Raw genomic sequence first — 18,709 nt, forward strand, 5'->3', positions numbered from 1 at the left:
TAGCGTTTGAGTGTCCGTTTAGAGCTGCAGAGAGAAATTATAGTGTCAACAATCAAAGGAGGTCGCTCTTACCGGATAATATCACCGCACCTTTTACCTCATGCAGCTGAAGTAATAATGTGTGAGTGTCTCAGAACTGTTCTTAACTACACATAAAGGTTGATTCATAATAAAACTTGTGTATTAGGTCCTTTACCTCATGTTCAGCAAAGACAGAAACAGAAAAGAAATATTATTTTTTGACGCCTTAAAAATATTATGCATGGAAATTAACGAGACTGATTAATCGATTAATTAATCGATTAAAGGGTGGCGATTAATCAGGATAAAACTTTTAATCGACGCCCAGCCCTAGAAAAGCAGAGGACAGGAAGGAGCTGCTGCCCCGAGCTCAAAAGAGGGACAGCGCAGATGAAGAGCGGGTGTCGAGGCGCACTCTCGGAAGTCCTGGCTGTACGCCCCTCCTCCCCCAATGCACTCCTTCCCTCCTTCTTTCGAGGCCAACTACCAGGACGAGGTTTACTATTCTCCGATGTACAAGATCCCCCCCTTCCCCCTTTCCAAAAATATAAGAAAGTGTGTGTGTGTTTTTTTTTTCTCCTTTTTAACCAAAAAACAAGAAGCATGACGAACGCTCAATTTTTGCCCAAATGTAGCGCTAGGCGTCCGAAGCAGATTCCAAAGTTTCAGCATTGACCGTTATCTTCTTTGAAAGTTATGAGCGATGTTCTGAGAATTGAAATGGAAAAATGGGGCCCATTTTGGCCCGTTCTTGGTAACTGGCACCATTTAGCTCCATACATTCGAAAGCTCTATCGGCCGCCATTTTCCCGTAGAAATTTTCTAAAAATCACCTACAGCTTTCGAATAATAATGCGGTTCGTATTGAAACTTTGGCATTTCATCCGGACCGCTAAAGCTACACTCGGGCGGACAATGAGCGTTTTGCGATGCGTAGTTGAATTTTGTAACAAAAAAAAACAAAAAAAAACATGTCCCTCTATTTTTTTTTTTTTTTTGCATATCTTGTAGTGTGGCGAATGCCGATCATATTATTCCTGCTCTCGGACAACGAGACTACCACGTGAGCCGATAAGAACGTCAAGGAACGAATCGGGAAGCAAGAAGCGTAAGGAGAATAGGCCTCGCCCAGGACATCGCTTCAACCGTCCGTGACAACCATTGGCCTTTCTTTCATCGGTTCGACCAATGAGCGGGCGATCGGCGTCATGAGCCCGTGCTCACGCGTTCTCACCGGCAGGAAGGACAAACGACTGGCGTTCCGGGAGCGTCGCGGGACACGCAGATTCTTCAGCCGCATTCACGCCGCTCAGACGTCGTACACGCTGTTCGCTGCAGGAGACAATTATCTGAGGACAAAGCATACTCGAAGGCTTCATGCCTGCTTAGAATTGCAGACAGTTCTTGCATGACCAAGGGCATTCATAGAAACACGCCTCAGGAAATCACTGTCTCTTGTGGGAGTGTAAGCGCGGCTTTAGAGCGCATTTGTTGGAGCTAGCTCTTCATCTGGAGTATCAAACGAAACTCCTTGCGTTCGGACCAACAATCCGTGCAAAACGACCGTTTTCTGGACACACGGCAGCTGCACGCGGCCTAGCGGAGCCAGCCCACGCAACGGCCGCCATCTCCGGAATACTCGCACGTATACATCCTCGAGGACAAGAGCGGGTTCAGAGATCTCGGGCATACGCCAGGCCGATGTTAGTGTATGCACGAAGGCGGGGAAGCGGAAATCCGCTTCCCCGCCTTCGTGTTGACGCACTTCAACATATTCAGTCTGTTACTGCTCCGTTTGTCCTGAGGAAGTTTACAATCGCTTTCTAAACGCCACTTCAACGACCCCCCTCCCCCCCCCCCCCCCCCCCAAAAAAAAAAAAAGGAAACGCGGGTTTAATTGTTACGTTTTTTTACACGCGTGCAACACAACCAGACTCCCACGCAACGCCCCTAAACCGGAGGAATGTCTTTCTTCCGGCTCTCACGGATAACAGCGGGCTACTTCTCGCAGTGCCTCCTTCGAAGAACGCGATGGCATAATCGTGGAGATTCGAATGCTGACGCAGTCACAGGGAGCACAGCGTGGCGACGACAGTCAGGTGTGGATCATGGACCGGACACGACCACTGTGTGATCACCTGGGCCACTGGCTACCAACGCCTCGGCTGCTCGGCAGACGTTCGGCATGGAGCTCGTGTCCGTTTGCCACGGCGACGGGAACTGTCCAGACCCAACCAGCTCCAACATTGCCTGATGCAGCACAGCGTGTGGTCCGAACATTGGCAATCCCAGAGCGTGCATATGACAAACATTGGCGGCACAGCTCGTCTTCCCACTCTAGCCCGACCGTGGTTGAGGAGGAGAGAGAAACATTAACGAGTGTTTTGTGGTTATGAAAGTCAAAGGTTCCTAAACAGTATTCCGCGAAAGTAAAAAAAAAAAATTTGCTAAAATCGCGGCGTAGATGGTTAAAATTCGGCAGATTTTGCAATCTTGTACCAGCTGCGTAACTGCTGTGGAAATTTTAGGAATATTTTTCGTCGACGCCCGTGTAGTCTTCTTTCGTCTTTTAAAAAACTTGACATAATTTTTTCATCTAACTGTCTATATCCCTCACCTGGGCCTCCCCCGACCAACCAGCGACTGCTGTTTTAGGATCACTACAATTCAAATGTTTCTTACTAAGGGGTATACACATAATATGTATACTGTGCGGCACTGGTAGAGCAAACACGACTTCGGCGACTTTTCCCATTTTACTTGAAAAGGGCACTGGCGGCCATCAAAACTCGCCACTTAGGTTAGCACCACAACTGAGCACTTTCCAGCACTATGTACACCAGAACACTTTCCACCACCGTGGCAGTCCTTAAAGACTGAGAGGAAAACGGCTGGGCCGCGGCTAACAGTGACGCCGAGTTACATAAACATAATAAGGCCCTCGGTATCTGCCGTTCAGAATAAAGCATGTCCCCTTCGTTGGGAGCATTTCCCCTGCATGCATAATTGAAGTAGATATATATATATACCAGATGCGTCCCGCTTGCTCCCTTGGTTACAGCGCGCAGACGAATGTACAGATGGTTCGCTCAGAGATGCGCATATCAAATTATTTCACGGTCCCTTAAAACTTCGTTTATTCGATTTTTCATAACCCGACTGGAGTCCGAGGTTCATCGTGTTTGCATTTGCAAGATTACAACTGCCCACGAGGAGACCATATCTGCGGTCTCAGCCGCTGCTTCTCCCCGAGCTCCGCAAGCAATGGACCGGCGTGCATCGCTTTCGTTTGCGTGCCATCGCAATAAAGCGGGACGTTGTGGCAGATGCCATATTTTTCTTCGGAAAGAACGCACGTGCGATAGCAAGCTCGCCCAGTTGCCCGTGAGCACGCTGCACGCGCCTCGTGTTTTAGTCCCCGTTACATGGATCGGTCTGGGTCGGCTGCCGACCAGATTGAGCGCGTGCACGGCGCCTGTTTGGTGGACGGCGGTGGCCGAGCCCCGCGGCCCGGTGCCCTCCGCGATGCGGGCAGCGGGGCGCTCCCCTCGGCAGCCCCCGACCGAAAAAGGGCCCCGATCGATGCGCAGTCGCCAGACAGCGGGGCGGGACTCCGCTGCGGGCGCCGGCAGGGGCGCCCCGACGCTGCTCCGCGACGCGCACGAACCGCACTCTGGGCCACCCGACCGTGCCACTGCACCGCCATGCACTCGCAGCCACTGGCATGCCTGGGATCGGCTGCACCGATCAGAAGGGCCGCTTGTACGGCTTGCTCCAACGGCCATGCGATGCCACAGGCAAAGGGCGTCTTCCTGCCACTTCCGTTGGAGCATGATACCGACTGCTACCCTCACTGGCTAGGCTGATTCATATAGGACTAATGATTGGTGTTTCGAGGGCATCGCGCGGCGCTGTACAATCGTCCGGGGACCTCTGACACGCAGTGCACGACGAGGTCAAGTCTGGCGTACGCCTTCATCGGGCGTTTTATCCAAACGCACTGCCGTGCTAGTGAGACTCTGGGGCCTGCTTCGCACTGTACAGCTTTGGCAGCGCATCCTACATACGTACGCAATGGAGCCACGTATTTCGCGTCTGCAGGAGTATTAGCGCGTTCGCAAACAGTCATCGCCAACCACTGCTAATGTCCCAGACAATCTGGCGCGACAAATGCCGAATCTTGTCCGCTGGCCAAGGAAAACCGGCTGCTCAGAACGTTCTTGGGCTAACGTTATAGCTTCTTTACGGATACATGCTTCCCTAGTCTGCTGGTAACCCGACAAATAAAGGTTGATTAACGCGCATTTACACACTTGCAACGGAGTAAGACCGAGGGAGACAAGACAGGTTTTTAAGCCTCTTGCGACGGTGCAGGACCGGATGCGCTGCAGCGGAGCAGGTCCTACGCCGTCGCAAAAGGGTTAAAAACCTGTCTTGTATCTTTAAGTCGTACTCAGTTGCACGTGTGTGAACGGGCCGTAAGAGGTGCACATCGAACCCACGCGAGCAGTAGCCTGGGTCTCCAATGGAATGATGCCCCAGGAACAAAACGCGTCAGCGTTCGAGCCCGCTCGACCAAGTATTCTGCCAATGACGGGATTGTTCTCGCCTTAGCAGGCGTTCTCTGTTCTCGTACGTTCAGACGTTCTCTGTGTCTGGTTCTTCTACTGAAAGTTCTTCCGATTTCTTCCACCGCAGTCTCAGGTGTAATACGACATGATAAGCAGGCAGGCCGTGCAGTCCATGAGTGCCGACGGAAAGTCCGCGGATGTCGCAGTCGTTTCAAGTTAGACATTATGATGTCCTAGTGGTCTGGACGCTATCCGCGGGATATGCAGGCGTCGAAAGGCACCAAAGACACTAGCAGGAGTACATACTGCTTGGCGCCTTCCAAGATAAAGCCCGACGTTCGCAACATCCCAGCTGAATGTGTTTTGCCGTCCCGTCGCAGCGCGCAGACGTCGCTGGTGAAACACGAGATCCCGAGTGAAACCCCGTCGGACGAGGGAGTGACAGAGTGGGCAGAGTGCAACAGGAGACGAGATGAGCGCATTGCCCGTGTCACGGATCACGTGGATAGCGCCCTTCCGAGCCACACGCGTGACGTGGACATGCCGCTAAAGCACGGAGGCGCGGCGTAAAGCGCGTGGGACACGGGGGTCCTTGAGACCGCAGCGGCTGTGTTTAGGAGGCTTCGCGGCGAGAAACAGTACCATGGAAAGGGTCGCTCCGCAATCTTGCCTAACGATCCCAATCTCCGGACGCGTGGCGGGGTCGGCGAGTGCGGTTCGGCGAGCGTACTCACCTGGTTCTCGGAGCGGAGGATCTTGAGCTGGTCGTTGATGAGGGCGTACTTGGCGGCCTCCTCCTTCCGCAGCGCGCGCTCCTTCTTCAGTTCGGGGCTCCAGAAGGTCTTGATACTGTGCATGCTTGAGCCGAGCTTCTGGGTGGTGGCGTCCAGCTCCCGCTTCACGCTGCCGTACTGGCTCTGCAGCTCGTTGAGGCGCGTCTGCAGCTCGGCCACGAAGCTTCCGCCGTCCCGGCCGTAGCCGCGGGCGTAGGGGTCTCCGTCGATGGCCGTCTCGCGGTACATGTCGTCGCGGTAGCGAGGCCTCGCCAGGTCACCGCGCTCGAGCGACCGGTCGCGGATGGGCACGAAGTCCTGCTCGGCGCCCTGGTAGGAGCGCAGCTGCGGCGGCACCCTCGTCGCCGACCGGCTCCGGTGCGAGACCCGCTGGTCCAGCTCGTCGCCGTAGTAGCCGGCCTCGTGGCCCATGGTCAGCGGGCTGCTGTTGCTCGACCGGCTCACGCCGTACTGGGCGCCCGGTCGCATGCGGCGCCCCTGCGACGGAGACGACAAGGTGCGGGCGATGGGGCTGCCCCGCGCCGACGGAGGCTGCGAGATGGACGCGTACGAGGTCCGGGGAGGCGCGCCCAGCATCGCGTCTCGGGGGCCCGCCCGAGGCGACCGTTGCGCGCCGCCGTACATGTCCCGCGACGACATGGCCGGCCGGGCCCCGGGCTCCGAGGCTCAGCAGCCGGCAGGCTCCGGGCCCGGCCCCGACATGGCTCTCGGCGCGCCGGGAGCTTCGATCCGACCGATGGCTGCTGCTCTGCCCGCTCGCGGCCGCCCCGCCGGCTCGCCACTCCACTCACACACAGCACGCACGGGGGGCACAGGCGGCCGCCGAACGTCGCTCGGCTGGGCTCGGCGCAGGACGCGGACTCCGGTCTCCTCGGCAGCTTTTCGGCCGCTTCACCGAGCCGACGGCGCAAACGGTGCCCAGCACAAGCGCCACTCACCGCGCCGAACTTGCTCGACTCCCCGCCTGGGGGCAGCAGCGCCGACGGACTCCTCTCCCTCCTTTGTATATTTGGCGGCGTTCTTTCGCAACGACACCGACGGCACTACCACGACCGGGCCCGTGGCGCTGCCGGACGGTCGGAATTAATATATTCAGGCTTCGCCCACTGCGCTTCCATAATTTACACCAAAAAAGCCGGAAACTGTCAGAATAATCTTCAAATTCGGTCGTTACTGAAAAGCACCGAACTGGCGAATATCGAAAACCTCATGAACAAAATTAACAGTGACCTTCCAAAGTCCCATAGACCCTTTCTTTTCCTTGCATAGGCCACCAGGTGGTGCTCCAATCTTTGACGTCCCAACGAACTTCCGGTTAATAAAAAGAATGAACAAAGCACCCCTTAAAACTACTGCTTGAAACGTCAATTAAACATTTAACCATCGATTTTCCAAGTGAACGCCAAAAGAACTAAGAAGCGCGATTTGTTCGAAATTGGCGAATATTCTTGTAAACCAACTTGGCTTCTCCAAGACATTAAATCCTACAGCCGAAGGTTTTTTCTAAATCTGCAACTTTGTTTTCCGTGTAGCATTTATATTTTCTTGCACTAGTAACATCAGCAAGCTCGGCAGGCTTGCAAAGATGAAGCGAACGGAGGGTGCTTGGGACGCAAGCAACGGTCCATGTCGCAATTCGGATTTTGTAAAAGACACTCGACAGAGCTGGCACATACAACTGGCCCTCCTGGAAAAAAAAAAGAAAAAAAAGAAAAAAAAACATTTTGCGAAGGATTGAGGACAAAAAGATGGCTTGAGGACAAAAAGATGGCTTTTGGTATTTTCGTTGATTTTACGAAAGCCTTTGATTATTTATACCATGACTTGTTGATAAAGAAACTTGAAACGTACGGCTTTCGCGGACAAGCGTCAGCTATGATTTCATCACATCTTGTTCTTCTTAAACAGTATGTTCATATCAACGGGTACACTCCTGATATTCAACCTGGCGTTCCATAACGCGGTATCTTAGGCCCTTCATTGTTCAATTTATATACTAATGACATCGTGAACGTAGATAAAATGTTAAATATGACAGCTATGCTGACGTTACAAGTTTGTTTTTAACAGGTGTTTGCTATGATGACCTAGCACATAGGGCGAATCAAACTCTATAGAAGTTTAGTAGCTGGAGCCACGCTTACGCCTTAAAAATCAACGTGAGCAAGACTAAAGCTGTTTAGTTTCAACCGAAGAATAAAAATGCAGCTATTACTAGAGATCAGGCACGAAGCCGGGGGGGTGGGGGGCATGAGGTCCGCCCTCCCTCCCCCCTCCCCCCCCCCCCCCCCCCGAAATCTTCCATTTTGGTGGGACCTCCGCTCCCCCCTCCCCCTCATACAGCATTTTGTCATGGGCGCCCCCCCCCCCCCCCCCCCTTCCCCGAAACAAAATCCTGGCTACGTGCCCGCTAGAGATATCGTTTTGAATTTGTGAAAAAAAAAAATACAAGTTTTGACCAGGTTTAGATGACCTGGACAAATGACTTGTGATGAACATCTGAACCATATCTTAATAAAGCTGTCAGGTGTGATCGGCGGAATGTATCGTCACCTCTCTATTTTGCCAAAAAATGCTAAAATGTTAATCTATAACTCGTTATTTCTTTCACGTATACATTATAGATCTCGTCTGGGCATATGAAGCATAGGGCACTATGGAGTTACACTGTAATCCCGGTTACAGTGTAATAACATAGCGGTACAAGAGCCTCCCGCCAAGTTTAATTTGTGTAATAAACCATCAATATAGTAGGTGACAGGTTAACAGTTCAGGTCCCAAGCTCCTCTCACCTCTTTCCACTTTAACAGAGCGAACGCTGGGGAGGAGGCCACTTCAAGCGAACGCTGGAGAATTCACTTTTCGGTGCACATTCGCATTCTTTGTACCTAGAAAGAACGCGGGAGGCTCGGGTTAGGGGAACCAAACTCGGGTTAGGGGATAGTAACTTAGCGGTACAACGGCCTCCCGCTCGGAGCAAGAGTTCATTCATCTTACTTCTAAACTTACAGCTGGCTAAACAGAGCCCAGAGCGCGAAAATCCCGAAAAGAGGGCCTTAGAAGTAACCTTTGGGGCAAACGCCCATTTTCCCTGTCCAATGGCTAATACCACGGGTAAAGTCAAACCCGGGTTAGAGGATAATAGCCAAGCAGTAAAAATATGGCCCGCCGAGTGCAAAAGCCTATTATTTTTACTTCTAGAGTTACAGCTGGCTAAGCATAACCCAGAGCGTGAAAATCTAAAAACTATGACCTTAGAATTATTATTTTGGGAAAACGCGCATTCTCCCTGCGTAAAGGCTAAAACCCCGAGTGAAGTCAAACCCGGGTTAAGGATGGTGAGCTGGCGTTATAACAACGGTTGACCAAGTTGACTGTGTTTTTTTTTTTTTTTTAGATTTTAGCAAGGCTCTTGACAAAGTTCCTCATCAGTTGCTTCTATTAAAACTTAGCAAATTATGAATTGATCCTAACATAACTGCCTGGATAGCCTGTTTTCTAACTAACCGATATCAGTTTGTTACTGCTAATGACAACACCTCTTCCCTCACTTCCGTCAGATCCGGTGCTCCTCAAGGATCCGTATTAGGCCTTCTACTGTTTCTCATTTACATCAACGACCTACCTAATTGCGTCTCATCATTAATTCCTTTTTTCGCTGACGACTCTGTACTATATACTAAACCTACAAACGACTCTGATGTTTCAAAGCTCCAGACAAATATCAATGCTGTTTACCACTGGTGTGTACTTTGGAATGTGGAACTTAACATTACTAAATGTAAATTTATGAGGATATCGCGTACTAATCCTCATGTGCCTTTCTACAACCTCAGCAACGTCCCCTTAGTCCCTGTTTCTTCTTATAAATATTTGGCTGTTCACATTACTTGTAACCTCTCCTGCAAACTGCATGTTGATTATGTCATCAATAACGCTACCCTCATGCTAGGTTACCTGAAAAGAAACTTGCTCTCGCACCGTCAGCACTAAAATTAACACTGTATAAATCTCTCGTTTGTTACAAATTAGAGTATGCTTCTTCTATCTGGGACCTCAGTCAGTCTAATCTAATTAATGTTCTGGAAGTGGTCCAAAACCGTTCTGCCCGTTTTATTCTAGGTAACTATCACCGCACTGCAAGTGAACGCTCCATGAAAATCACCTTGTTTAATGCCTAACCCCTCTCTTCGACGTAAAGTAGCTCGTTTATGTCTTTTTCACAGAGATCTATCATGCTAATCTGTACGTAAAGCAACGTCTTTTCATACCACCGTTCTACAGTTCACCTCATATCGATCATCACCTAAAAGTTACAATTTGTAAACGTAATACAAACGCATTTCTAGAGTCATTCGTCCCTAAACGTTTTTTTGGAACGGAATCCCCTTCCGACTTCCGTAATCAATATTGCTGATGTTTAGAAATGCTATGAACACTCTTTACTGTCCTGAGCCGCCACGATATCTGATGTATACTCTGCCCTTTTGTTTCTTTTTGTGTGTTATTGTGTTACTCACACTACCCTCTTTAATGCCGATTGGCCCTGAGGGTATTTAAATTATTAAATGAATGAAAAAAACAACCCATCCTGCTAAACATGACCCAGAGCGCCGAAATCCCCCCTAAATATGGCCTTAATATTAACTTTTTAGGCAAACGCAAACTCTCCTTGCCCAAAGGTTAAACCCCGCGGGTGAAGTCAAACCAGGACTAAAGGATGGTAACCTAGCGGTAAAAGTACGTTCCAAGTGCAAAAGCATATTCTTAGTATTAGTACTAGTTACAAGGAGTTGTAAGTATTAGTACAAGTTACATGGAGTCATTTTTGGTTAAAAAATGTGCTTTCTATAGAGCAAGGTGAAACGCCATCCAGCAGTCTGAGCTTCAAAACATAGGCATTCCTTAAAATACACTGCAGTTACTATGGACATGATGGAGTTAAATAGACATGATGGACGAATGTATTTCGTGTTTTAAGCTGCTGTCGAAAGATAGCATAAACTTAAAATGCTCTGTGTGCGAGCACAGGTATCACGGGGGAAAGTGCTCGGGTGTGACTAAAAACGCTTTAAAAAACATGACAACTGAAACGTTCGAATCCTGGGTATGCTTGACGTGTAAGGTGCACGAGGAAAGGCAGTCTGGTGTTTCAGGGAATGACAATTCCGTTATGCCCCCATTGCTGGGGGAGCCTGAACCAGTGGGCGTAGCAGCCGAAATAGCTGAAATGAACAAAAAAACTAACGAGCGTCTTAGAGAAGGTCACGAAACTAGAAACAGCGCTGAAGAAGTATGACGAGCTACTCAAAAGATCTGAGCACCAGGAGAAGGAGATTGCTGAGCTGACAGCAAAAACCACTCAGCTTGAAGTCATTATCTCGGAACAAACCTGCGAGATTACTAACTTGAAGGTTGTTATTAACAGAACTGAGCAATACTCCCGGCGCAAGAACATTGAGATTCATGGAGTAAGACAATCAGAAAACGAGAAGGTACTGGATTTAGTGAAGAGTCTCTCAGAAAAACTAGAACTGCCACCAATAACAGAACATTCAGTGGCGGCTGTTCACAGATTAAGAACGCGAGAAGGAAGAGTGGCTCCGATACTCGTAAGATTCACGGAAAGGAACACACGAGACCTATGGATCAAAAAACGAGTGGCATTAAAAAGAGACGGTGTATACGTAAACGAAAATCTAACGGCGACTACGAAGAACCTCTTATGGGTTACAAAGAACAAGGCCAGAGATAAGGAATATAAGTTTATCTGGGTGAAGAATGGGCAGATCTTTGTCAGACAAAAAGAAGGCGCTGCGGTGATCCGGATTGAAAGTGAAGCAGATCTGAACAAATTGAGATAAATGAGTGAAGATGTCAGTGACATAGGCTCTTTTAACAGTTTTGTTCACTGGGACGAGTACGCCAGGAGTGTGATGAGAGAAGAAAAAACTAAAGAAGTACTAAACGTAATTCACATTAACGTAAGGAGCATTAAAAAAAAAAACTGGGATCAACTTAATGTGTACCTGGAAAGCAGATTTAACGGTCTTGATATTTTAGTTATAACTGAAACTCATATAAAAACAGCAGATGAAAAAGTTTATCGGTTGCCGGGTTTCCACTCGGTATCAGTATGCAGAGAAAATGGAAAAGGAGGAGGGATACTTATCTATATAAAAAAGGATTGGATAGCAGAAAAAGTTGATGTATCATTAGACCACGCTGAGACTATAGTTATGTTTGTGAGCAAAAATGAGTTTTCGTTTCTTGTTGTGGCCATATACAGACCACCCAGTGCGGATGTGAATTTGTTTTACAACGAGTTCGAAAATTTACTAAAAAGATATAACAACAATGACCAAGTAATAATCACAGGTGATCTGAACATTGACGTTATGAACCGCAGCAAGTACAAAGTTGGAGACTATCTTGATCTATTGTCCAGTTATGGTTTACAGAATGTGATTCGTGACTACACCAGAGAAGAGTGCTTAGGAAACAAAGTAACTAGAACCTGTATAGATCATGCTATTATCAGAATTAGTGATCTGACAACGATATCTGGGGTTATAAAACAGAAAGTCGCTGATCATTATTTCATAACCATAAAAGTGTTGAGTACCGATACCATATACAATAGTGATGGAGATGGTTTTAGATATGTCTTGGATTCAAAAATTATAGACCGCCTTATTCGTGAATATGACTGGGACTCATTACTCGAAGATGACCATGTTGCAATATACGAACTGATGGTGGATAGATTTGGACGCATATACGGTGATTCCAAAAGGAAAATAAAATTAAGGCAACGGAAACCAGCAAATAACTGGATAAATAAGGAAATACTAGAATTGTGTTACACAAAAGATAGATTGTGGAGTCGTTGCAAACAAAACCCTGACGATACCCAATTACGCAGGGAGTTTAGGGAAATCAGAAATAAAGTAACTGCAAAAATACGGCTAGCGAAGAGGAAATACCACAATAACCAGTTCCAGCAGTCAAAGGGAAATGTAAAAAAAACGTGGGACATAGTGAACAAAATCATTGGGAAAACCTCAAAAGACAGCGTTGATGAGGTCATACGGAAGCGTTTTGGAACCGACTTTGACCTTTTAAGCAATAAGTTTAATCACAGCTTTGTGAAGGAAATACAGGATCTGCGAAACCAAGCACCGAAAACTACACGTGCTCCGTATAGTGTCTCTAGTTCACCAAACTCTGCCTACTTGCCGCCCATGACTGAGCAAGACCTCGGTGATATAATAAAAAAAAATGCCACTCACTAAGCCAGAGGGATGCGATCGAATTAGAGTAAGAGATATATTCTATAACTTTGAGAAACTAAAAAGTATTCTGCTTGCCATAATAAACGGTATTTTAGAAACAGGGAGAATTCCAGAAATGTTTAAGGTGGCACTAGTCCGTCCAGTATACAAAAAGGGTAATCAAAAGGTGATGTCCAACTACAGACCCATAGCTATTTTACCAGTTCTATCACAGATTATGGAAAAGTATATAGTCAAAATTATGCAATCATTTTGTGAAAACTTTTCCCTATTGAATACATGTCAGTATGGATTCCGACAGCAAAAAAGTGCAACTCTTCTACTAGAAGATTTTACTGACTATATTAACGAAAAAATAGAAAATAATTATATCACCTTAGCGCTTTTTTTTAATTTAAAAAAGGCGTTTGATACAATTGATCACGAGTTGTTATTAAGTAAATTAGAAAACATGGGCTTTAGAGGTCCCTTTCTTCAGTTTTTTTAAGAATTACTTGCACAACAGGGCACAACGAGTACGGATAGGACGCAGTTTTAGTGAACCTTTGCTCGTTACCTCTGGTGTGCCTCAGGGGTCGGTTTTAGGTCCCATACTATTCAATATTTACATAAATGATTTAGACAAAATACTCCTCAAGTCTAAGCTATTTCAATACGCGGACGACACTGCGATTGTATTAGCACACAAAAACTACGATGACGCTGTTCCCATATTTCAAAGTGATATAAATAGTCTAGCAGACTGGTTTTCATGGAATACAATATTTGTGAATAAAACCAAAACCAACTTAATGTGCTTCCGGGCACATCAAAAAAGAGTAAACCTTATACATCCTATCTTTTTACATTCAAGCGACTGTGGTTCTTGTAATTGCTCTCCATTAACATATGTTCAAGAAACAAAATATTTAGGGCTAACTTTTGATGTAAACTTAACATGGAATAGCCACATTGAAAATTTAGTAAAACGCCTACGATTGGTTTTGGCGTATATGTATAAACTAAGAAATTTGTGTGATATTAACATCAGGAAAAAAGTTTACGAAGCGCTCGGTTGCTCTCTCTTGCGGTATGGAATCACTGTGTATGGCTCCTGTTCTTCCCACCGAAAACAAAAATTAAATAAACTAATTTATAAAATTGCAACTAGCATTGCCTATGGTTCGAAATATGAAAACCTTGATAAAGCAGAAAAATTGGCCTCCCTCCAAATATTGCAAATAGAGGAATTAATGGAATTTGTTGTTCTAATAAAATATTATTATAATAATAATAATTACAAGCACAGAGTCACCAGACAAAAGACCCTAAGACATTCGGAAACCTTTTCTATCCCTATGGTATACACAAATTACGGACGACGTTTAAGAAAATACTATGTTCCCTCCTACTTTAATAAACTTCCTCAAGATTTATGCGACTTGCCATCTTTAAAAGTAGCCAAACAGAAGCTCAAGGAATGGTGTTGTCGGTTTGAATTATAAATGTTATCAATTCTCATGTATTATCTATTTTCCCAGCGGACTCGTCACCACGATTTTAACATTCTGTACACTTGTTTTGAGCAAGATGTGACTGCCATCATTTACTTTTGTTTTGAGCGAGATGTATGCACTGTTTGAGTGCGTTGCTGGGTTGCCATGGTCCCGCACACAAGCGCTTGCGCGCTTAAGTGGGCCATTGATTTCACTGTACGAAAGACTGTGCAATAAAGGATTTATTATTATTATTATTATTATTATGGACCTTTTCTGTGTACTCTCGCCCCCAGCCACCTAGCAGGCGTATCCGGTATGGGCGACGAAAAAAATACTAAAACGTTTCAACCTGTAACAAGTAAAAAAATAAGGGGGAGGCAAAACGATGATGTGTGACGGTTACGCTTATATCCTAAGTGTTTTCTACTGGCGTGGCGTCGGCAAAACAATGTTTTCGCCCATACTGGAAGTGACGATTCAAGATAGCGGCGCCCTTGAAGAAAGGGTCTATAGCAGCCGTCCTCAAAACGAGGGGGGGGGGGGGCGGGGGGGGGGGGGACGTCGGACGACGGGAAACTAAAGCCCCTCTATCCTGAGAAAAGTGACGGCATCCATAGGCGTACAAACGGGGGGGGGGGGGGGCGGTCCTTGCCTCCTCAGCACTTAGAGGGGGGGGGGGGGGGGGGGGGGGGGGACAAGGCATGTGTTTTGCACCCCCTGAAACAGCCGCCACTGGGCAGGGCAAACACTGGCCGGTGGCGCCCAAGGGATACCAAGGGCACCGCCCCCCCCGGGGGGGGGGGGGGGGGTTGCCTTCCCCCTCCCCCCATCAAAAACAAATTGGTACGCCACTGGCGCCATTAATTATTCATTGTTCTGGAAATGCTCGAGACACGTGCCGCGCGCCACTTTTGGGAAGAGAATGGCGTCTGAAATCTAGATCAGTGCTGCGCTGTGCCGCCATGACATTCCCAAGGTCCGCACGATGCACGCGCCTCTTGCATCGACGCACATTTCACTACTTCTAAAACATGAAGGGTCTTTCCTAGTGATGAACCGAATCTGCCGAACTTCAGATTCGGCAAAGTTCGGCAAAGGACGAACTTTTGCAGGAACGTTCGGCAAAGATTCGGCAAAATTCGGCAAATGTCTGCGCACGCTCGAGAACGCGACGGAGCTTTCTAGTACACCATAACGGAGCCAACGGAGCCTTGGATTGCAAATGGACGCCGTGACGTCGTGCGGTTACCATCGTACAGTGTAGTACAAGCGGTTACGGCGCGGTGCGGGGGGGAACACGGTAACTGTGCGTGAGCGAGTGTGGTTCTCTTCAATATTTTCTGCCTCAAGAAAGTCCACTGCGCAAGTGAATGATGCGGTGCATTCTGAAACATTAATACATCGGCCGACAATTACTTTAAAGCACTCCTCGCAATTATAACAATTCTGTTTTCGGCTCACAAGCATTCTTTGTGTGGAAACAAAATAATATTGCTTTTTTAATTAGTGTTATTTCGCGATTTTCCCCTTGTATCTGCATAAAACTAAACACAGAACTATAATGCTCGACGTTGCACATCCGACATTCACTCTCCCTATCTTCCGAAACGTTCTTGTGTGTCCTAACACCAGAAACAGACATTTCAAAATGTTAAAAACGAGACGTTGCGAATATGGGAGGCACACTTTCATGCAGAGCTGACGTCAAGTGATTCAAATCGGAGAACATGCATATTTACAATATTATTATTCTCTTCTGGTGAATGCTCAGCAACCGTTGCATTCATTTTCGCGCACAAAGCGATGACTCCCAGAGAAAGCAAGAACGCAGCGTTATTGCCTTCATTTTAGCAATGCCACACACATGCAGGCTTGCGCTGATGATGCCTCGAAACCGAAACTCTCGTAGCGTGATTCGTGACTGTGCCACGATCTCTTCTACCCAACATCGTTGTCACGCCACTTCTGCAAGGAGTCACTAAAATTGCCAGTAAGCACACAAAAACGACACCAATACAATTATCTTACAGAATATCACCCTACTTAATAAACATGTTACATATAAGTTAAGAAAAAAGAAACATAAAACCTTTTTTTTTTCGCCAGAAAAAAAAAAAAAAAAAAAGAAAACGAAATATCAACGAGTTTGATAACAATGTATTTTTGCCGAATCTTTAGAAAAGTTCGGCAAAAGTTCGACTTTGCCGAATCCCAAGATTCGGCACCGAACTTTCGATTCGGCAAAAGTTCGGCCCATCACTAGACTTTACGGGAGGCGAGCCGTGGGTGGAGCTGTTCCTTGAAGTAGCATCTATGCAGTTCCGTAACTGAGCTACTGTAGTAACGTTTGCCGCAGGTACAGAAAATATAACGTTCCAGAAATTTAGTGCCATCTAGTGGCTCAAATATCTGTCTAAATGTTTGTGTACTAATAGCGTCTAAAATCTAGCACTTATTCGTTAACGGCCCACGTGCTAAATTTACGGTGTTCTTCAATCTACAGTTATTTCTCTTTTTATTTCAGTTTCGATGGTGTCAAGAAACTACCACTTTCTACGAGGCGCTTAGTTCAGTAAAACTATTTATAAAATTCACCACATTTTATTGCGATGCGCTGTCCAGGGTGTGCCAAAGCCGAGCATTTAAAGGATTTACATGACACCCCCAAATGCGTAGTGCATAGATGCTTCTAAGTCTCGTCACAGTGACATCGAACAACAGCGAACGTCTAGAATGTTTATAATGCAATTAAATGCAAAGGTGCAAGCGAGCTGGACAAGAATGACGAAAATAATCCCTGGAGAAGGGGAACAAAAGGGACAAAGGACAAACACAAATCTCCAAACACAGCTAGGTGGCCGGTCGCGCACCAGTCACCTTGCTGTGATTGGAGATTTGTGTTTGTCCTTTCTCCCTCTCGTTCCCCTTCTGCAGGGATTATTTTCGACAGTCTAGGATGTTGACACTGCATCGGTGCCGTCTTCAAATGTTGTTTTCTTTCACTAGCCATCAAAAAGCCGCCATTAGCATTAGCATGTACAGATGGTATACACTAAGATGATGATAGTTATCAAAGTGGCCAGACTGAACTTCGGAAAGGCCCCACTTGCAGGTGCCCGATGGGCATTAATGGGCACCAGCAAGCGAAGCGTGCGCGTGGACGTGGCATTGACTGGCTTGCAATGGCATGTGCTTGCCCGCACGTGCAGAGACATGGCAGCGGTCAGATGCCCTGCTTTCACTGATATCTATGTTTATTTGCTGGATCGCGTTTGACCAGCTCCGCCTATGGACGGGAATGCGGCCACGGTTGGCCATCTTTTTGGTAGAATTATGTTATCTCTAGCCATCAGAGTAATGTGGCCGACAGCGCTATGGTGGCAGGCTGCCATAAAAATAGCCAGGAGTCTAGTACACTGTACCGTGGGTGATATTTCGTGTCTGATTTAAGTTGTTCGACGAAGCAGATTCTTGAAACCCGGCGTGAACGGTAGCTCCATCTTTGAGGACCCGGTGCAAGTTCTACGAAAGCGCAGCAACGGGGGGAAAACGGTTGGCCCGTGGCGGAGGTAATAGCGGACGAATTTTCTCGGCAGTCATCCACCCTAAAGCCCCTCGATGTGTTTAAGTGTCTTGCAAGTAGCGTCAAATGCGCGAGTGCACGAGGCCCATGTCTCGAGCGGCCCTTGGAAGCAAATGTCGGTGCAGCACTGAAATGAGCGGCCCTTGGAAGCGAATGGCGGCGGAGCACGCGCTCGCGGCACGTGTCTCGCGCGTTTCCACAACAATGGTTGGCGGTACTTGTAATCCACCCCGCTACAGTACCGGGAACAGTTAGGACGACTATATCAAGTTCCACTCACCGAAGATCAAAATAACGAGGCAATTTTGGCGAGCCATTCCGATTCCTCTCTGGCGGAGCTCACTGAATGAAGCCCTTCACAATTGTAACAAAAAGAGTGTTACAGAGCCGGATTGTATAACCTACTAAGCGCTCAGAAACGTTGATCCTGCCTACAACCTTGATGTTCTTGAAAAACTGAACCTCGTATGGACAACCGGCAACTATCATCCCAATACTCAAACAAGGGAAACCGGCCGCGCTGCCGTCGTCTTACAGACCAGTGTCACTTACAAGTTGTGTAGGCAAGCTACTTGAACGGATGGTCCTTCGACTATCGAGATTGGGCCTTACCCTCTCAGCTGAAAAAACAGCTTCACTTCTATACCGGCCTGCAGGCCGAGCACCACAAAATGCACTGCAGCTGAAACTTGCTGGGATGCCACTGAGAAGGGCTAGACAGCACACCTATCTCGGAGCTGTCTTGGATGACTGCGTGACTTGGAGGCCAGAAGTTCGTAGGACACTGGGTCAATGCCGACGGCTCTTGCGAGTCATACGACAACTTGGAGGATGCTCTTAGGGCCGCTCCACAACGCGCTATTCTCCAACTTTATAAGAGTGTCATAATGGGCTCCTGTACTCGCTTCCTCTTTTAGCCATTGGAAGAGCCCAAATTGGAGAACTTGAGACATTCCACCGAATTGCT

General features: G+C 47.4%; 1 protein-coding gene across 1 annotated transcript in view; it reads right to left on the minus strand.

Annotated features, from left to right (window-relative positions):
* Positions 1-6,360, minus strand: part of LOC8033273 (trichohyalin) — a 118,475-nt gene extending 112,115 nt beyond the window's left edge. Inside the window, exon 1 of the mRNA XM_040499213.2 lies at positions 5,327-6,360. Coding sequence (XP_040355147.1) covers positions 5,327-6,025 — 699 coding nt within the window. The 5' untranslated portion in view covers positions 6,026-6,360. The remainder of the gene's footprint in view (positions 1-5,326) is intronic.
* Between the last annotated feature and the right edge of the window lie 12,349 nt (positions 6,361-18,709).

The sequence above is a fragment of the Ixodes scapularis genome, unplaced genomic scaffold (genome assembly GCF_016920785.2).
Source record: "Ixodes scapularis isolate PalLabHiFi unplaced genomic scaffold, ASM1692078v2 PGA_scaffold2__306_contigs__length_199485367, whole genome shotgun sequence".
Taxonomy (NCBI): domain Eukaryota; kingdom Metazoa; phylum Arthropoda; class Arachnida; order Ixodida; family Ixodidae; genus Ixodes; species Ixodes scapularis.